This window comes from Sus scrofa, chromosome 15 (assembly GCF_000003025.6).
Source record: "Sus scrofa isolate TJ Tabasco breed Duroc chromosome 15, Sscrofa11.1, whole genome shotgun sequence".
NCBI lineage: Eukaryota > Metazoa > Chordata > Mammalia > Artiodactyla > Suidae > Sus > Sus scrofa.
In genome coordinates, this window is record NC_010457.5 from 14,290,105 (window position 1) to 14,312,640 (window position 22,536).

At 38.4% G+C, this 22,536-nt stretch overlaps 1 protein-coding gene across 1 annotated transcript in view; it reads right to left on the reverse strand.

Annotated features, from left to right (window-relative positions):
• Positions 1-22,536, reverse strand: part of THSD7B (thrombospondin type 1 domain containing 7B) — a 1,521,641-nt gene that overhangs the window by 201,110 nt on the left and 1,297,995 nt on the right. The window contains 1 exon segment of the mRNA XM_021075621.1: positions 18,467-18,645. Coding sequence (XP_020931280.1) covers positions 18,467-18,645 — 179 coding nt within the window.

Below are 22,536 nucleotides of genomic sequence, written 5' to 3' on the forward strand. Positions count from 1 at the left end.
ATATACATTTTAGTTCTTCATTCATGCTAATGGTGATAATTTTAGCAAGTTGTTAAAAAAAACACCCTTCACTCCCCAATCATAGCAGTCCAAGGGATGCAGCTAATGTGTCTGCATCGAAGCATCTCTTACAAACTCATTAGAGAAAGAGCCGGTCCTCTTTGGTTCATCATAAAGCAAAATAGAGCAGAACGTTATCATCTGCCCACTGCCAACTGGACAATGAAACCACTGGCCTTATTGCGAAGAAAGTTTAAGGTTTTCAATAAGCAAGGGCATTTAGTACAGAAAATTAATCTTTTCACTGCCATATTTTATACTCGTGAATATCAATTTTCACCAGCTGTGATAGCTTCTTTTGTAGCATCTGCTAGAAAGTAGAAAAAATGCATAGTAATTGTCCTTAAGCATAGCACTGCTTTTTTAATTTTTTATTTTTTTTGATGATTAAGGCCAATGGAACTATGGGAAATGCAAATGGTATAAATTATATAAAGATTGAAAATGCTCATAACTTACTTTTAATTAAGTAATAAGACAGAACAGATTTTTCTATAGTTTTGAATAACCTGCTTTTTCAAATGACAGGCAATAATTCATGCAGACTATCATACATTGAGTTTGAGATGTCCATATTTCACTTTTACATTCCAAAGCTGTTTCAGTTCCTCTCTCTTAGTTCTTTGCTACCCTTAATTAGCATTAAATAGCTAACTCAACCAGTCATTTCCCAAGAATTATTCAGCATTTTACTCAATTATCTTTCTGCTTCGGTTTCTTGGATGTAGATAACTTTAATTCTAATGCTTACCGTTCTAAGGAGGAAAAAAAAAAAAAGAATGTAGATAGGTCTATATTCAGGTCACCAAATGTTCCATTTTTATGGATTCTTTTCCCTGTACTTTACTGAATTTGTTGTTTTGCTTCATATAGGCATGGCTTCAGTCACTACATGTAGAAAAATCACCATATTTTAAAAAAAGTTGATACAGCAATTCAATTTTTAACAAAAAGATTCAATCTCTTTTTTAACAAACAACAAAAAAAAGAATGAACCATACTGATACAGCAAAATGGCTGAATTGATCTTTTCTTCTTACTCTAGATCCTAGGGCTTGATTGTGCTTGTCTTGTTGCTAGCTCTGAATGATAAATTCAAACACTATAAAGAAGCCATTAGGGCAGTAAATGTAAGGCTAAAAATGGAATCTGAACACAAAGTATCTTAAATACACATGCATCACTCTCAGTTCCAGCTGCTATATCAGAAATACCATAGACTGGGTGGCTAATAAACAACAGATACTTTTTCTCACAATTCTGGGGACTGGGAAGTCCAAGCTTAAGGTGGTAGCAAGTTCAGTGTCTTGTTAGAGCCTGCTTCCTGGTCCACAGAGAGCCATCTTTTGTTTCCTCACTTGCAAAATGAATCTAGGGAGCTCTGTGTCTTTTGTAAGGGCACCAGTCACCTTCCAAAGCCCTACCCTCAAATGCTATCTCATTGGAAATTAGGTTTCAAAATATGTATTATGGGTGGACACAGATATTAAGTCTATATTCAGCCTATTCTCCAATGACTTATAATTTACTCAAGAGCGAAGAATGTTATGCTTTAACTTGGAAATTCTACACACGCGAAAAATCCATTTGCCTCTAAAATTTTTCTTTTGTTTTCTTCTTTTGTAATTGTTAGGAAAGCATGTGGACTTTAGTGACATGGTTATGATAGCTCATTCTTTAGAAAAAAATGATGATGGCAACAGAAAACAAGATATGTACCATCTAGCAGCTTCGAGTCTCAGGATCGATTGGGACAGACACACACAAAATAACATTACAAATAACTACATGGGTATGTACATATTAATCGATGTGCGAAGTGTCTAATGTCTCATTGTTTTGCCTTTTCTAAGATTCCACTTGCACCTGTTCTGGAGTTATCATCCCTCAGGGGCTTTTAACATGTTTTTAAAGCAGCTATATATCTAAACCTAAATATATAAATCTTTTTAAATGAACAATTTCCCTGAGATTTATCTTCCATAAATATGGGCTTTTATTTCACCTTCATACAAAATGATATTCAGCTCTACGTATGCTTGCCATCTGCTATTGTTACTCACATTACCAAATGGTGTTGCAACATTAGTCCACAGAAGGTTTTACTTGGATTGAAACATTCGGGAGGGATCCAAAGACGATGCTAGACTCGCTTTCCTTCATTAGCACCATTACAAGCTGTCTCTGGTATGTATAACATTCCAATAGGCCTTTTAATTACTGATAAATAACCCAAGAAAGAGTTGTATGGGCTGCATAGAGCAGGGAAAACAGAAGACAGGTGATGTATGAATGCATTACGTATTTTACATTTAAGGTTGTTTATTTCTCATATAGAGTGAGGAACTGGCAAGTTGGTTATGCCGAATAACTTGTAAAATGGAAGGATATCCTTGTCAAAAAAAAGCATCATGGAAGAGCCCTAGTCAAGGCAACTCATATCTGCATGTGGAAAGTATTAGGTCACATTTCTTAACACAGCAGAATTTCAGATATTTGATTTAAAGCATTAATTTTTGCCATCTTGATATAAGGCACAAGATGTTACCTAAAACTAATTATACTCATCAAATTAATTGTCAAAAAGTGGTCATTTTTGTTCACGCTTCAACACACATTCTATCCCAAATGATTAGTCTAGTTGAGAGCTCCTGGCTAATATACATTAGTATCTGTACATCTTAGTATACATTAAGGTGTAATCTGCACCGCAGCACCTTGGCCATCCTCTGGAAGCTAATCTAAATTGCAGTATCTCCCCCCTTTCCCTCAGAGCTATAGAACCAGAGTCTGCATTTTAGCAAACCCTGTTACATGATTCACATGCACATTAAAGTTTTAGGGAGTTCTCACCGTGACACAGTGAGCTAAAGACCCAGCATTGTCCCTGTGGCAGTGCAGGTTCCATCCCCAGCCCAGTGCAGGATCCAACAGCTGTGGTGTAGGTTGCAGCTGCAGCTTGGATTAGATCCCTGGTCCAGGAACTTCCATATGCATGGGTACAGATAGAAAAACAAAGTTTGGGAAGCACCGTTCTACCAAACCACTGTCTCATGAGTGGATTTCAGGTGTTTCTGAAACACTGATGGCACCATCCATAGAGACTAGGGTCAGAGACCAGCCACTAAAGTAGTTTTGAATATATATAGTCCAGTTTGCCAGAGTTTTATGTGTATCATGAAGTTTAAAAGAGCTTTGGTTAGGAGTTCCTGTGTGGCTCAGTAGATTAAGAACCCAACATAGTGTCAGTGAGGATGCGGGTTCAATCCTTGACCTGACTCAGTGGGTTAAGGATCTGGTGTTGCCTCAAAGTGTGGCATAGGTTGCAGATGCAACTTGGATCCCACATTGCTATGGCTGTGGTGTAGGCTGGAAGCTGCAGCTCTGATTCAACCCCTAGTCCAGGAACTTCCATATGCTGAATGTATGGCCCTAAAAAGAAAAAAAAAAAAAGCTTTCATTAGAAAATATTTGTTTGAGCTAATCAAATTCATCCTACCACTCCTTCCAGAGATTAGTTTAGGAATGGACACAAAATCCAGCATCAGCCATTGAGGTGTGACATCCTTCATGGGAGTGGGGAAGGCTCTGGGAAAATTTTCTTATTCCTAAGATTCCCAAAAGCGAGAAACTCTCTTACTCTTCTGATCATTGCCGCATAAGGAGATTATGCCCACTGACCTCCAGAGGAGGAAGCCAAAGCTGGCAATGATAAAGCCGAGAGATGGAAAGAAACCATGTCCTTGATGATAACTTTGCTGAGCCACAGAACCAACCAGCCTCGGAGCCTGCATGACCACTGGGTTTCTTGCTGCATGATGTCATGTAATTCCTTGTTTCAGCCAGTTTCAGTCGAGGTTTCTATTAGTCACAAATCATTCTTATATAGAGGAGAAGTGAGTCCAAACTGGTTTCATTTACTTTTATTATTTTATTATTATTATTATTATTATTATTATTTTGTCTTTTTGCCTTTTCTAGGGCCTCTCCTGTGGCATATGGAGGCTTCCAGGCTAGGGGTCCAAACGGAGCTGTAGCTGCCGGCCTACGCCAGAGCCACAGCAATGCAGGATCCGAGCTGCATCTGCAACCTACACCACAGCTCAAGGCAACACCGGATTCTTAACCCACAGAGCAAGGCCAGGGATCGAATCTGCAACCAGTCAGATTCATTCACCACTGCGCCATGATGGGAACTCCTGGTTTCATTTATTTTTAAAGAAGGTAAAGCAGGTCTAATGCTATGGACATCTAGAGCCTGACCATCTATACTTTAAACCCTTCACTTGAGTTTCCACAGATGCAGGTTCCCAGTGGAAACTCCTGAAGCAATGAAGTTCAAATGAACTTAAATAACTCTTCCTGGCACATTATTCATTCTCAAGAAGTGTTTGCCAAATGAACGAAGAATGACACAGGTACAGAGAATGAAAGTTGTTTTCCAAAACACTGATGATGACCCTAAATTCAATTTTATTTTTGACCTCTTCTCTTTTTGGAAGCTACCTGGGCTAATTAATAAATTGCTGTTACTCAGAAGTCTCGGTCCACATCATACACTTACACAGTTGCACCTGTCATATTTTTTTTTTTTCTTTTTAGGGCCACACCTGTGGCATATGGAAGTTCCTAGGCTAGGGGTCCAAACGGAGCTGTCAAATCAGAGCTGCAGGTGTCAGCCTATGCCACAGCCACAGCAGCACCAGATCCAAGCCTTATCTGTGACCTACACCATAGCTCATGGAAACACCAGATCCTTAACCCACTGACCGAGGCCAGGGATCAAACCCACATCCTCAGGGATATTAGTTGGGTTCTTAACCCACTGAGCCACAACAGGAACTCATTACATTTTTATATGTCTCTTCCCATGTCCCTAATCATATAACATGATGATATACATGTGGGATTTGTTGAATAATGCAAAGTAAAATACATCTACTAACCTATCGTTACTACTCCCATGTAATGCAATTTTCTACCTACTTATGAGCATTTGCATAGCCACCAGGTAAGTTTCCTCATACAGGAAAAGACAGTTGTTGGGGGTTGCATGTTCAGTTAAATCATCTCCCAATAGAGGTCACTTGCTCATGGTAAAGGCAATTTGTCTTTAGTGGGCAGGGAGAGTCATCCTCAGGGGGAAACTCTGCAGGATGAGGTCCGAGCATCCCTTCCTTGTTTTCCTAAGAGAATAATGCACATCTAGTCCGCATGCATGTTGCTGACATTTCCTATTGCATTTGTGTTCACTTGTATGGAAAAGATGTTCAAAAAGGAAAGGAAAAACAATACAGAGGCAGGGCTCCTGTTCTAGTTGGTAATAGGTGTCAGGTCATCTCTCTGAGCCCTAGTTACATCATTTACAAGATGATGGGATTGCCTTTGCCAGCAGCCCCCAGCCCCAGTTACACATTAGAAGCAGTTGAGGATTTTTTATTTATTTATTTATTTTTATTTTTATTTTTTAGGGATGCAGGTGTGGCATATGGAAGTTCCAAGCTAGGGGTCAAATTAGAGCTTCAGCTGTTGGCTTATACCACAGCCACAGCCACAGATCTGTGACCTACACCATAGCTCAGGACAATGCTGGATCCTTAGCCTACCAAGTGGGGCCAGGGATTGAACCCACATCTTCATGGATACTAGTTGGATTTGTTACCTCTGAGCAACAATGGAGACTCCTAGAATCACCCGAGTATTTTTAAATACAGGGAGGTGGATCCCATCAGCAAAAATTCTGATTTATTTAGTCTAGGTAGGATGGAATGCTTCCCCAGTAAGTCAATGTGCAGCCATGACTGGGAACTAGTAGGTTAGATACTTTTAGGTTTCTTCCTAACAAGCTAGTATTCTAGTATATGACTGTTCTAGAACTTCTTAGTTGTGAACAGTCAGTTATTCTCTTTTCATGCATAGAGAACACCATCTAAGAGTCTGACATGCTAGTCCCATCCTGCTCTGCCTTCTCTTACATTTTCTTTCAGGTCAATAAAATTATATTTGGTAGCAGCCACAGAGAAAGGGACATAGTATGAGGTTCATCACCTAAAGGAAAAACAAAGGCTATATGTAGGGTCATTCTGAAGCCCTCTGAATTACCTTATTTCTAGCTCCTGAATTGGGGCATGTTTTGGTCTCTACACCCAGATTTGATCTTTCCCATCACCAGTATCCACAAAAGGCATGGGATCAGTTTCAGGGGAGACCAGATGAGATGGCACAGCCAGATAATTATAAATCTGTTTTTAACCCAAATGCAAACAACTCAAAATACACATACAGCTGTCCACTGGTCTGTAGTAAAGTGTAGTTTTATCGGGAAAAAGAAAGTGGACTTCTGGTTATGACATGGATTACACAGACCACATACAACCCCCAGTAAAGAATATACTAATTGAGCAATTTCAATGCATCTCAGTACTTTAAATTACAGAAGGATAATACCATCATCAGCAACCTTTCACTGTGATCTGGCCAAATTCCAATTGCCAGTGTCCGGATCTTTGTGCCCATGAGCTTCTACAAAAACAGTAGAAGGATCACTTATGCTTGGCCCAAAGTGCACAGAGTGGACATTCTCCTCAATGAGGGACTCTCTGAAATTTCAATACAGATATCCCAGTTTTCTGGCCCCTCAGGTCTGATCATGAATTTTGTATAGTCTCCTGGAGTTCTCCACAAGCTTAATCTTCTGTGGCTACTATGGCACATAGCTTCATAACAGAGGTACTGTATTGTTTCTTCCCTTCTCTGTAGCACTTTTTATTCTCTTCCCAGTGGTATGCTCTGCACTTGATATACAAATTCTTGATCTCAAATCCTATCTCAGGTTCTGCTTCTGGGAGAATCCAGCCTAAAACAACACTGCTATCAGCTTTCAAGGTGCTCACTTAGAAGTAAGTATCTCTCTTGTGGGGTGGTGTGGAGAGGCAACCAAATATCAAAACTAAGAATAAATGAGAAAACCATACAGTAAGAAAAGGAGACCCAAGTAAGGGTGAATGAGGAGTGTGAGGGGCTGGTGGAGGCAGAATCCAATGCAGACAGTCCCCAGCTTATGATTTTTTGACTTTATGATGGTACAAAAGAAATACACATTCAGTAGAAACAATAGTCCAAATTTTGAATTTTGATCCTTTGCTGGTCCAATGATATCTCTCATGATTCTGCACAGGGGCAGGGAGCAGCAGCTGCCAGTCAGCCATGGGATCAGGAGGGTAAAGGACCAATACATTTACAACTGTTTTGTAACCCAGGCACCATTTCAGTTTTTTCCCCTTTCACTACAGAATTCAGTAAATTACATAAAATATTCAACAATTTTGTTATTAAACGAGGTTTGCGTTAGGTGATTTTGCTCTACTATAGGCTAGTGGAAGTATTCTGAGCATATTTAAGGTAGCTAGGCTGAGCTATGGTGTTTGATAAGGTAAATGAATTCAATGCATTTTTGATTTAAGATATTTTCAACTTACGATGGCTTTATCTGGACATAACGCCATCGTAAATCAAGATCTATATTAAATAGTTACTAGGGTAGGACACTTTTAGTAGTTGAATTTGAGCAAAGACTTAGAAGTATAAAAATACACTTATCCTAGTATCAAATGTCCTTTCAAATAAACAAAATACAAAAATTTGGACCAACAATGACTTCAACTCTTCTGTGTTCCCTTGCTTCAAAAACAGAGAAAAGAAACAGCAATTTTCACTCTGTGTTGCTGCCATTCTAGTTTATGACACATGGTTCCCACTGGCCCCTGTTTGACATACAGTGCATTGGAAAGCCAACTCAATTCACATTTCTTTCCCAATATTATTCAAACTAATTTACCTTGGATTCTAAGGGCGACAAGATTGGTGTCTATTAGGATGGAAGATGGCTTTGGACAACACTTTCGTTACTTAGGAATATCCCTTGGAGGCACACTTTACAATTGGTTCCATCCATGCTTTCAGCACAGGTGATAAGCACAGTCCCTTACCTTGTCATCTAAGAGAAAGATTTATCTTCAGGGAGGAAAGCAACAACTCCAATCTGCCTTGGGCAGTCTATATTTAAATGGTAGCAGAGCTTAATTTTAATCCAATGTAGAGGGAATTTGATGAGGCGCTTTTAGATAAGAAGTGATAAAGTCAATCCACATATTTAATTTCATTCAAGAATGCTTGATGATTCATAATTGAAAGGCAATTTCTATTAAAAGAGACATTAGACATTAACCAATTGATTTATAGGATCATCCTGAGACTGTAAAATTCTCACTTTATAAGAGAGCCTGTCTAAAGGCTAATAGGGACATCTAAAGATAGAAGTAGCTCCTTCCTCCTGATTTAGGCAGTTTCCCCGGCCTGAGGGCCTTGTTGATTTGACCATGAGGTCACAGAATGAGGCCAGATCAGGAAATGTCTTATAAACTATATTATATAGTTTTTTCTTTATCCCTAAGGTAACAAGAAAGAGGGAGAGGAAGCATGATTGATAGATATGGTGGTTGTTTAGGAGAGATGTGAGCAGAGTCTAGCAAGAAGGCAGCACTCAGACACTTGTTCTCTTTGGGAAAAGAACTATGACTTGGGAGGAGCCAGCAGTCATTGATGTGCTATGATGTGGGAAATGCTAAGACAGACATTTAATGTACCCATGTGGCATTCACACTTTTTTTCCATGGTGTCACAGGTTATATTACAAGTCATTACCTAGAATTATATACTATCTGCATTTAGGAAGATCTATAATAATATACAAGTTAAAATGAAATGTCAATTATTTACTGAAGTTGAATATACACATAGGCTATGACCTAGGAATTCTACTCTTACGTCTATACCCAATAGAAATGCACACATGTGCACACCACAAGACACGCACAGGAATCGTTGCAGCAGTGTTATTTATAATAACCCCAAATCAGAAACAACCCAAAAGTCCATCCACTAACAATGAAAAATGGATAAAATGTGAGATATGCGTGTGTGTGTGTGTGTGTATATATATATATATACATATATATATATATATATAAAATCTAATAATGGGCTATATACAAGAATACAACATAAAGCAATGACAATGAACAAAATTTTCTATACATTATAACATGGATAAATATTACAAACGTCATGCAGAGGAGAAAAAGGCAGACAAAAGAGTACATCTGTATAAAGGTTTTTAAAATGATAAAATTAATTTGTCCTGTTAGAAGTTCTATTTGGTGAAAGGAAGGTGGTTGTAAAGGAGGTGGAGCTCAAACGAGGGCATATGAGAGGTTGATAAGGTATTATTTCTTGATGCGGGTGGTAAATGAATGGGAAGATTCCCTTTGTAAAAAGTCACAGAGCGCTACTGTAATGACTTGTTTATTTTTCTGTTACACTCATTCATAAAAACATTTATATAAAGATCCAAAGAGTCCCAAGCTCATAGGAAATTAGTTATGAATATCTAAAAATTTACGCCCATTTTTGCCACTAGGGAAATGATGCAATGCCATATAAGATGTTTAGAAATAAAATAAAGCAGACTCCCCATAGGGGAAGTGGTGACAACAGGTTTACTTATGTATATAAGCTGAGTGATTACAATGGAAATATTGGATTTTGTATATCTCAGTAGCTAAATGTAAAAAGAAAAGCAATCTGCATAATTTAGATGTAAAGGGCAACATGGTATAAGTGAAAACAAACTGAATTAGAAACAGGAATTATGTGTTAGAGACCAAGGAAAATTAAACATCTATCAAGTTTTTAACCATATGCCAGACAATAAGACAGGAAGTTTATTTTGATTTTATATTAATTAATATAATAATCTTATAAGGTAGTTGTTATTAAACCCATTTTACAGACTATGAGACTGAGACACAGAAAGGTTAAATAATAATAAATAATCTCCTGTACCCACAGCTAGAAGATGCAGGGTAGCCTTTGACCTCAGACTTGAATGACTCTTAACCCCTTATATACATCAATGGGTAAAGCTGGGCAAGTAATTACCCCCTTCTAAGCCTTAGTCTCTTCTTCTGTAAAGTGGGAAGGTACTCCCAGATTTGCTTCGAGTTGCAAAGAACTAGTGGTTGCATTCCTTGCTGATATTAGAAATGGCAGGTCAAGTCAACCACCGAGAAAATCTTTTCCAGAGATGATCTCAGCAGAAATTGGAGCTTCTGGGGCGAGACTCTCAATTAGGCAGTGTTCACCAATTTGCCTGATCAAAAGAAGCAGCAAAGACAAAGCTTTGCTAATAAATACACATTCTCATATCTACTCTAACCCTGCTGACCACAGTTTTCAGAGCAGAGGCCTGGGAAAATGTTTTTATACCAACCTTTCTCCTACCCATGGTGATGGTTCCATTCTTACAATCAGTAAAGGTTATGAAACAATACTCTATATTTCAAAAGGTTTAAATAAGCTTCTCAAAGGGACTATTTTTACCATGACTCAAGTCATACAGAAAAAATTAAATCACAATTCAACAAGTGCTTTTCCACTGGGATCATTCAGAGGATTTAGTCAGGGCCTAGGTAACTTGCTTTCTGCTAACTTAATATTGGGATAAAGCTTAAAAAAATCTAAAGAGTACAAACCTGCAACTAGTAGATAAATAAGTCCTGGAGATCTAATGTTCAGCATGGTGATTATAGTCAACAATTCTGTATGATAAATTTCAGTGTGGCTGAGAGTAGATCTTAATTGTTCTTACCACAGAAAGGAAATGATGGTTATATATGAGTGATGTGTTAACTAATGCTATGGTGGTAATCATATTGCAATACATAAATTTATCAAATCCAGTTATTATACATCTTAAACTAATGAGAGAGGAAGGAAAGGGGGTAGGGCACAACCATTACAAGAATGATACAACCATTAAGAACAGCATACCCACAAAAATCAGTTAGAACCAAGTATGCTCAAGATGGTGGAAGAATCAACTTCCAGTAGACCATGCACCTCATTATATGCTCACCGTAATACATTAGTGAAGTGATACACCACAGGTGCCATAAAAGGCCAAAAGTGAGCTATGGCCCACTTCTGGGAATCCCTGCCCGCCCCGCTCCAAGACAGAGTATTCTTCCCACTCATTAGCCAATAAAATCACCTAGCCCATAAATCTAATCACAGCCACACCTCAGGGTGCTGTTCCCTCTTGAGAAGGACCTCATTCTGTATATGGAATGTGTATCCCCCTGGGCCACTCTCTCTGTCTTTTTTGTTGTTGTTGTTGTTGTTTGAGGCCCACACCAGTGGCTTATGGAAGTTCCCAGGCTAAAGGTCTAATTGGAGCTATTGCTGCCACCCTACACCAGAACCACGGAAATGCCAGATCTAAGCTGCACCTTCAAACTACACCATAGCTCACGGCAATGCCAGATCCTTAACCCACTTGGCGAGGCCAGGGATTGAACCTGCAACCTCATGGTTCCTAGTCGGATTCATTTCCGCTGCACTGAGACAGGAACTCCTCCCTTGGCCACTCTCAATTTTACAAATGACCGCATGCCCTGGGGCCACTCTCACCTTCTGAGGGGCCCATACTCTGTCTTTGGAGTATGTATCTCCCTGAATAAACCTGCTTTCACTATACTATGGCTGCTCTTAAATTCTTTCCTGCTCAAGCCAAGGACCCTCAACTGGGTCCTGATCATCCTCTCATGCCCCTTTATCCTGTATGGTGTTATGTGTCAATCATATCTCAAGAAGAAGAAGAACTAGAGAATCAGCATGCTGTTTAGAATCTTTCTTTTAAACAAATCTTTAGCAGGTTATTCGAAGGAAGTGCTACACTGCTCTTTAGGATTGCACCTAAAGCATATGAAAGTTCCCAGGCTAGGAATCCCTGCAGCTGTAGGCCTACGCCACAGCCACAGAAACACTGGATCTGAGCTGCGACTCACACTGCAGCTTGGGGCAACACTGGATCCCAAACCCAATGAGTGAGGCCAGGGATTGAACCCACATCCTCATCAATATTAGTTGGCTTCTTAACCCACTGACACACCGCAGGAGCTCCAAGATCCATATATTTTTTTTTTTTTTTTTTTTTTTTTTTTTTTTTTTTTTTTTTTTTTTTTTTTGTCTTTGTCTTTTTGTTGTTGTTGTTGTTATTGTTGCTATTTCTTGGGCCGCTCCCGCGGCATATGGAGGTTCCCAGGCTAGGGGCTGAATCGGAGCTATAGCCACCAGCCTACGCCAGAGCCACAGCAACGTGGATCCGAGCCGAGTCTGCAACCTACACCACAGCTCACGGCAACGCCGGATCGTTAACCCACTGAGCAAGGGCAGGGACTGAACCCGCAACCCCATGGTTCCTAGTCGGATTCGTTAACCACTGCGCCACGACGGGAACTCCCCATATATTTTTTTAATGCATGAGAGGAAAAGGGAAGTTTCCATGCCATATTTAAAGCTTAAAAGATAGGATGCTTTAGGAAAGAACTGAAATGTAGGTCCTGCCAATATTTTTTTTCTAGAGAAGTACTAAGCAGGTCTACTTGAAATATTTGGTTAAGACAACAGTTTTGCAAAATTTCAAATACAGATGATGCAATTTTCTGCTGATGTTATCTAATATAATATTCCAGAACTTCAGGAGTTAGGGGTTAGGGATAATACAAGGTACGAAAGCACACTGAAAGTGTTCCAGAGACAAAATTTTATACAATTTGCATGCTTCACAATTTTATAGCTGCCTCCTGCCAGTCCTGGGAACCCTGTCTAGGGACAGCATTAGGTATATTTGCCAAGCTAGCTTAGTAGAGAACACTCCAGAGGTACATGGGAACATCATGCATAACAACTAGAAGTGAGTTTGAATATATGCAGAGAAGAAAAACCCAGTTACTAAAAAAAACAGTAAAATGCAAGAAAGTGGGCAACAGTTAGAGGAAAATTGCTTCTCATGAGTGATTCTGTCAGTTTTCAAGAAAAATGATCAAATTTGCAAAAAGATTTTAACAAGCCTGAAGGGTAGTCCTTTTGGAATGATCTAGAAGATGGTATGTGTAGATGCAAATGCAGGAGGAGAGGAATCTCTTGAGAAGAAAAATACATTTTTTTTTCTTGGAGAGCAAGAACAAAAAGGAAAAATTGCCTCTCCTCCAAGCTCTACTCGGCTCAGTTAGTGCAATGTCATAACTTGAGAATGGAGTTCGGATTGACAGACAAGCATAAAGAATACAAATGGACAAACACCAGCCCTTAGGAGCCATTTCACTCTGCCTAGGAGACGGACTTTACAGTGATGATAATTACTGTGTTGAGAAGTGGTGAAATGTTTAGCAGTATCTGCCTTTATTAAATCTTCCTCCATGGGAGGAGGTTATTTATTAAATAACCCTGGGGAATAAATCATTCTGCTTCTCTTAATTCTATCACATATAGAATTTCATAGTTAGAACAAGTTCTCATCAAAGGTGTAGTCACCAACCCCCACCTCCCCATGCAAGAAGGAGAAACCTGAATGTGCTTAATCATGGTAAGTGTGGGCTTCCCATATTAATGCTCAAGAAGACGACTTCTTGCTCCATTAAAGTCTGGGGCTCCTGCCAAAGCACCAATTCCAAAGTGAGCAGGACTCTGCCAGGAATGATTTGGACTAGGCTAAGATGAGTGGGAGTCCAGCTGGTGGAAAAGAAGCAAGAGGCCAAAACTGGTTAAGTCCAATTAAACTTTAAGTGTAGCCATATTTTTCTGTATAAACAAACATTCCGGTTGAATGACATCCTATTTCCACATCCTAACATGCTACTAATAATTAATGAAGCTGGATCAAAATGAACATGAGCTATTTCTCTTTGAAAAATGTTTCTCATACAAAGCCACATTCTAGTCCATGCTAAAATATACCTGTATATCTTTAGAAAAAAAAGTATTCTTTAAAATATGATTACCTTGCTATAAGAAATAAAATGCATTATACTTATCACCTCCAAATTTAGACTATTCTTCGGAGAGAAGACACCCTTTGAAATATCAGTTGTTTCTAGAGAACTCATGTATTTAATTTATATACTTTCATTCAGTTGAAAACATAATCAAAACTCTTCCAAAAATGTATTTAAATAGATAGATAGCATGCATTTAAAAATATACATAATGAATTTCAATGTAAGATTTTTTTACTCAAACACAGTGGATACACGGATTTGCAATATGTAAACAACATAGAATTTTCTGAACTTCCTTGTCTTCAACTGTGTAAAGAACTCATAGAAAGGAGTTCCCGTCGTGGCGCAGTGGTTAACGAATCCGACTAGGAACCATGAGGTTGCGGGTTCGGTCCCTGCCCTTGCTCAGTGGGTTAACGATCCGGCGTTGCCGTGAGCTGTGGTGTAGGTTGCAGACGCGGCTCGGATCCCGCGTTGCTGTGGCTCTGGCGTAGGCCGGTGGCTACAGCTCCAATTCAACCCCTAACCTGGGAATCTCCATATGCCGCGGGAGTGGCCCAAGAAATAGCAACAACAACAACAACAACAACAAAAGACAAAAGACAAAAAAAAAAAAAAAAAGAACTCATAGAAAAATGTAAGCCCAATGGAGCTTTAATGTCCTCATATTTGATCTTTTATTAAGCAGAATACCAAAAGAAAAAATACAGCAAAAATAAACAGTAAAAATGCACTTAAATCCACTCACCACAGTATAGACTGAAAAAAATTGTTATAGTATGTATTTGATTATGCATAACAGAGTCAAGGGCATCAGCCAACTGACCTGATAATCCAAAAAACTATTTAGAAGTTCTCCCCTTAAAGAAATCCTTTGGGTAAACTGCATGCCTAATCTATTTAGCATCACAAATATACTTAGCAGACAGCCACAAAGGTATGGCTGTCACTTTGGCACTGCTGAAGAAAGAGCTATCCTGTTAACAGGTTTTAGTTTAAAAAGGAGGCTTTTTCTTGAGAGATTATAAATACTGATTTCACTAACAAATTTAGAGCCATTTATGAGCTTGGATACATAATACCAACCTTTTTATTTATACCCCTGAGTTAGATTTCAAAGGGGAATCCAAACACCCAGGATTTTTCAGGCAACTCATGAAAGACTCTTTGGGCAGTAATAATTTGCAGGTTCTTATTTCTTCCTTCTAGAAGAGCTTGTGTGTTTTGAGAATTCGAATGACAAATCACAGCTTAAGAGACCAGAGTTCTAATAGACATTTTTTCTGTCTAGGGTGGTAGCCACCCACTCATCCAGACAGAAGACTTCTTTTCAACTAAAGCATCCAGAAAATATAATTTGACAATCCACAGGATGATGTACCAGTAGCTAAAATGAGTCTCAGAAGTAGAAAGACAGCCCTTGGCCTCACAAAGATCTCATGTTCTAAAGAGAAATGAAGGAGGAGGATGATAAAGCATACGCAGGTAAACTAACATTTACATCAGCATGTGCATAATATATATGAATACACATACGAAAGTTCAATTTCTTTACAAACAGCATGCTAGGCTTCATCTGATATACACTGAATTTTCCTCATGCACGGGTACTAGAGATATGCACCTCCCTTACTGCTATAATTTGGTTACAATTTTTAAAGGTCTTACGAGTGAATGGATGAGAGAATATTAATCTGGTTCCAAAAAATAGAAAAATAAATCTAAACCTAAAAATCAATTGAAAAGGAGACAGATAACCTAAGGCCAGCAGTAAAACTGAACTTTATAGAAGAACCAGCCTCAGTGGGTGTACTTCTAACTAGATCATATTTCCAGCTTGGAGAAACAAATAGCGATCTCTTCTAAAGAAGGATTGCCATGAATAATAGAAGCTGGGAAATATTTCCTAAATAATGAAAATTCCTGACAACCCAATTTATTTTCGGATGAATTAAAAAATATGGATAACTTCAACAGATTTTTATATATAACACACACACATATACAAAGGGGATTCTCTCATATATAGAAGATATATAAAGAAATCCACAGACAGCTTTCCACAAATACACTTAAGTGCAGGTAAAAGTGTGCTTTCTTTAGAAATTTGAAAGGGGAGGATTATTACCTACTGTCTTGATCGATCAATTAACTTCTGTTAAAATATTAAGTTGAGATTTATTGAGATGAAGTTTTTCGATTCAAGTTTAACTAAGCCACATACCTTCTAGATACCTAAAACCTCTTGATATCAGAATACATGCCACACTAAATTTGATTTCTGATAATTAAATTCCAGGATTCACTTCTGAGCACCACATCAGCATCTTTGGAGGGCTACAAGCCCCTCCCTGAATGCGCAAACACTAGAAACAGCTCCTATAGGCAAAGCCACCCTCGTTTAGTTTTCACATATGGAATTTACCTAAATTATTCTTGAACCTGGGCTTAATTTTTAGCATGTATGACTTCTTACAAGTTTTATACCTCAATTAACTGTTTAGAATGAGTTTCCTTTAAGTTGTAACAGGCATACCAGTACCTTTATCTTATACTCCCAAATTTGATACAGATGTTTCTGTACATTTGCCTATACATATGGAAAATGTAGTTTTATAATCTGTGCTCAAATGAAGTCCTTTTACTCCCTTGATAATTTCTTAGCTCATAAAACTAGCATATTAATATTAGTATTTAACACGTGTTATAAAGGCTTAAGTTTTTTTGATGGTTTTGAGGAGAGAGAATTATCATACATAATTCATAATTATAAATGCTTGGTAGATTTTTCCCTTTTTAAATGCCTGCATAATCCCCTAGGGAGGGTTAGTCTTCATGCAGAGTACTCATTTGAAAGTCCTCCTTTGACCATCAGCCTGTATTATTCCTTCATACTGGCAAGGCTTCTCTCCTCAGACTCTCACTGCTCTGATTATTTCTTTCCTGTGTTCATTAATCATACCCCATTCTTCCCTCCCCTAAACCACTGTCACTTGTGTTTTGTTTTGTTTTGTTTTTGCAACCTTTATGTTGATTTTGCAATCCTCTTCATCATCTTTATCCAATATGTTTTATATCTACTTTAAGAAAATGGGATCATTATGTTACCCTACATATCTATACTTTTTTTCCTTTTTGGCCACACCCTGGCCAGGGACTGAATCTGAGCTGCAGCTGCCACCTACACTACAGCTATGGCAACACCGGATCCTTAACCCTGTGTGCCAGGCTGGGGATCAAACCCCTGCTGCCACAGAACAACTCTTGATTCTTAACCTGCTGCACTATAGTGGGAACTCCTATCCGACATAATCTTAAACAACAAGACAAGCCTAATACTCTGTCCTACCTTAGAACACAAAATATTTTTGCCATAAATAATAATTTTTCATTTTCAGTGAGTTATGCATCTTTTACCAAAACTAGGGAAAAAAAAATAGCTAGAGATTGTCAGTCTTGAATTGACAAATGATATCTAAATACACATAGTATTAGATATGCTATTCAAATTAATTAAAAACAGGTGTGTGGATTTCCCTTCCATTAAACAACCTGTATAGAAAATCTAATCAAGATGGAGTTAAGAGGGCATAAATGAATATAACAGAATGAGTAATAGAAGCCCGCATAGCCATTTGTTAAAGGAGTTTCAAAGTCATAAAGGATCTACTTCCTCATATAAGATACTCTTCACCTTTCTAAGAATAAAGAGCTTTTAACAATCACCATCTTGTACTCCACCTATTCAACTGATTAAAATTTATATAGTAGTCCTAATACAATAAGAGAACACAATCATGGGAGAAATTTGCATTATTATAATTCTTAACTAAATCTTAAGACTCTGCTACATGGGCAGAGACAACTGAAATACTCTAATCAACTCTGATTGCTTAAGATGGTAATTTTCCTAGATGTCTATATGGAAGGGTATCCTTCAGGATTATATTTATAAAAAACAGCTTTCATTTGGGACCCAAGGTAGAGAAATAACTCAGAAGAGATATGAAGAGGTGTGGAAGCATTGATGAGATTAGGAACAAAGAAAACTTGGATGAAGGGTTAAGTGAAGGAAAAAATTGAACATCATTTTTGGAGTATATGGATGAGACCATTAATTACATCTATTGCTATAAAATAATTGACATTCTTTCAATAATATCTCTCTCTCAGACACACACACACACACACACACACACACACACACAGAGCCCTACCTTTCATAATATCATGATTGATCAAATTACATTTCAAGATAATTTAAAATCCAATTTTATATCATTTTTGTAAACATTCTTATTGCTGTTACCAAGTTGTTCTTAGTATTACCTAAGAGTGAGCAAAGCTTCAATGACTAATTCTATTATATTAATTTCTACCTTCTTACCACTATTCCGAACTTGAATAGCTTTTTATGAGCTACTTATAACAAGATGATTTCCATTTCAACAGGAAATAATAAAGGGGACACTTTTTCAGCTTTTTGCTTGTTGCTTCATGCACTTTACCTGATTCTTGAGATCCAGCTTGGGACACGGTCGACCTCCATTGTATGGTTTTTCTTTCAGCCATTTGGATCGAATTCTTACTCCAATCCCACAAGATGAACTGCAAGACCCCCAACTGGACCAATCACTTAACTTGCAATCAAATGGGCAAGGGATGACGCATTCTTCTTGCATATAACCTGAAAGAAAAAAGATTGAAAAGAAGGGAGGAAAGTCAAATCAAAATGTACTGATCAAATTTACTTCTGTTTCCATGCTCACAGCTTAGATTGCCTAACAACATTGCCTCAGGGGTTTCAATAAACAGACAAAAATGTTAAGACTGTCTCTTCATTCCAAATGTGTGCCACCTGTTTACTTCCTAGGCAGTTCTGAGATTGAGGAAGCATGGAAAAGTGCATAGTAAGTCCTGCTTTATGATAAGAAGAAATGAAGCAGCTCAGGGTTAATGATGATCTCTCCTGGCTGGACCTTGTGTCCTACAATTCTCCATCTGGGAACAGGGAGCATAATAGAGTCAATCTTAGTACCTGTGCTCTGCGAGGCTTTCACAAAGAAAGATTTTTGTTCTCCTGTTGCGACATATGATTTATAACATTTTCTTAGCCTCTGTGCTGAAAACTCCATCTTGTCCTTCCTTACTTTGTCCCATCTTCCTGCTTGAGAAACAGTCACGGTGATGGTAAATGACTTAAGCTTAAGAACAAAGACCTAAAGGCATGGGTTATTCACGGGGTCAGCTGAATGAGGACTTAATACATTGGTCTAGGCATGCCGGACCTGTGCAGATTGGCACGCCATTTGCACAAGCATGATATGTCCTCTAAAGAATAAGAGAAAGAGGAACCTCATGGCCACGTGGTTTATGAGTGGTCGTTAGCAGAATATGCATTAGCAAAGAGAACCAAGGTGCACACCTAGGCACACAGGGTTGCCCCAAATAGGCATGCCCTTTGCGGAAGCACAGTGAGGATTCTCTGAAATGCTATGCATAGATAGCTAACTCACATGCTAATAATTCTTAAATGCCTAAAGTTTAAAGTTTAATCATCTACCAGCTAAGTGACTTTTAAAATAATTAAAAAAAAAACCCCATATCCTGCACCTACAACCCCTTTTTCACTTGACATAATCCTCAAGAGCACAATAAAAGCAGTGTGGTTTCTTGAGGCAGGGCTCTTGGTCCCTGAGACCTTGAGTCCCCCAGTTCCCACCTTTACTTAAGATAAATGTCTCTGTGTCTTGTTTTATGTTAACTTTTTTTTCCCTTAAGTTCCATAGTACCCGTTCTTCAGCCCCATCCTGCTGAGCTGGTCTTGGCATTCTCCCTTCTGTGTAGTGTGATGTGAATTTCAGAGGGAGACAAAGGATGGACTATACATTAGAAAGAGCAGGATATTATCAAAAGAAATAAGGAGGAATGGTGAAAGATTACATATGAGATATTGGACTGGAATCAAGAGGAGTGGGTTGAAGTTGAAATACAGATGCAGAGGTTCTAACTTTACTAACTTACTCCTGTCCTTACCCCACCTCTTGCTAAAGTCTTTCTCTGGATGTCACCTCTACTATCTATCTCTACTCACCACTACCAAATATGTATTTCCAACTCTGATCTCTCTACTAAGTTCTATGCCATCAAGAGATTCAGACTAATTGGCTGCCCAACAACTCACAAATTCAACATGCCTACAACTGAGGCCATCACTTTCCTCCTAAAACATTCTAATTCTCTTGTTTACCTCACTTTAATTAACTGCAGTATATCTGATTTCTGCACACTGGTATATGTGCCTGTATAATCTCTTTCCTTTGAGTTTGGGCAAGGCCAGTGAATACAATAAAAGTCAGTCCCCTGATTAGGTTATGGTATGTGCCAAAAGGGAAAAGAATACAAAGATATTATTAACATGCCAAATTACTGATTTTGAGTTAATCCAAATGGAGATCATGGTGGGTGGGCCTGAGTTAATCAGGTGAAAATCATTTGGACCTTTCTGAGAGAAAGACATTTTTCCTACTGGCCTTGAAGAAGCAAACATGCTGTAATATGCCTATGGTGTGGCCACAGGGCAGGGGCCTACAAGCAGCCTCTAGGACCGGAGGGCAGCCCCTGGCTGTCAGCCAGCAAGAAAACAGCCCTATAGGTGCATGAAAATAAATTCTGCCAGTGATTCCAAGGAAGCTTGGAAGAGGAGGTTTCCCAGGTCACACTTCTGGTAAGACTTAAATCGTGGCTCGCCTCTTGATTGTAGGCTGGTGAGACTCTTAAGCAAAGCATATAGGGAGACTATGGCTGTACTCCTAACCTATGGAAACAGTGAGATAATAAATGTTTTGAACTGCCTTATCTATGATAACTTGTATTCAGCAACTGAATAAATAAAAGATAATCCAAAATAGAAAACATTCAGTTATCTTAGACTCTTCTCCATCATTCTACACATTATTTTATTTTATTTTATCTTATTTTATTTTTATTTTTTAGGACTGTACCCACAGCATATGGAAGATCCCAGGCTAGGGCTCATTTTGGAGCTGCAACTGCCAGCCTACACCACAGCCACAGCAATGCCAGATCTGAGCTGCGTCTGCAACCTACACCACAGCTCATAGCAATCCTGGATTCTTAACCCACTGAGTGGGGCCAGGGATCTAACCCATTGTCATTACGGATACTAGTCAGGTTTGTTACCACTGAGCCACAATGGGAACTCCCTCTACACATATATTAATTGGTGTGATAAGTTCTGGTGTTGAAGCATAATAAATATGTCCCCTACTTTATAATTCTTTTGCTACTCCTTGTTTCAAGATCATACTGCTTCTGGCCCAGAATCCTGAAATACACTCTCCACTAGTCTCCCTTTCCCCTAATCACTATCTTTTGGCACCAGTCAGTCTGAGGAAAGAGTTACTTTTCTAAAATACATAATAACTTGTTCTATTCCTTTTAAAGCCTTTGCTGGTTCTACATTGACTTGAAAATAAAGGTTACAACCACTTTGCAGAAAATCTAAGTTTTTTTAATGAGATTCTAAACAAAGGTTTTCAACTTTGGTGGTAAAATACATTCCCTTTGCCCAGGATATACTGTGGACCAATTCAACTAAAATCTCAGAGAATGGGACTTAGGCATTCTAGTAGTTTTCAAAGATCCTCAGGAATTTCTAATGTGTAATCAAGTCTGAGAACCACCTCCCAAACTTGCTTTCCTTTCTGCCCTTCCCTCTCCTATACCTTGAAATTTTTCCCCATAGACTATCTGACCTTCTCCAAAAATACTTATGCCTTTCCTCATGAACACACACTGCTCCTTCTCTAACCAGTTTAGCCTTTCTGATTCATTATTTCAACTACTCTTTTGCTGGTAGAGTTGGCCCTCTGGGCCCACCATTCCTTCTGCCATGCCAGTCTGGCAAGTCTTCAGACCTAGATTGGCCCAGTCATTTTCCTAGTCTGTGCTTAATTCTGGACACCCAGCAGAGATTAAAAGAGTGCTAACGCCACACACTGCCTGCTGATTCTTCTGAGCTGTCTTCTCAATTCCACTCAACATTACGGCTTTTCCAAGACTTTGCCACCTATTTCAAAACTTTCAAAATCAAGTTCCCTTTCTAATTCTGACCAGTTTATAAAATGAAATTTTGGCCTTGATAACTTTGAATAGCTCATTATCTAAAATTTGACCAGTAAATTCTATTTTAATTAAGAAAACTGGTTGATACAAAGATGACTTTTTTTCTGGTAGATGTAATAAAATTTAGTATATAAGTATGCTATTATTTGAGTTTTAGGAATGTAGGAAAACTATTAATGTAGGTTATTTGAATACTGTATACTTTCTAATACAGCTGTATTTAGGTATATGATTAGGTTGTGTGTCCAAATAAGATACTTGCAGTATCATAAGCATCATTTTATAATGGTGAACATTAAGAGTCTGGGCTGATAGTTTTACATACGCAGTAAAGATATTCCTCTACCAGTACGGAGAATTTTCTAAACATTCTTTCAAAGACCCAAAATTTTAAGAAGAGATAATAATAATTTAAGTGCTTTCCAGCTCT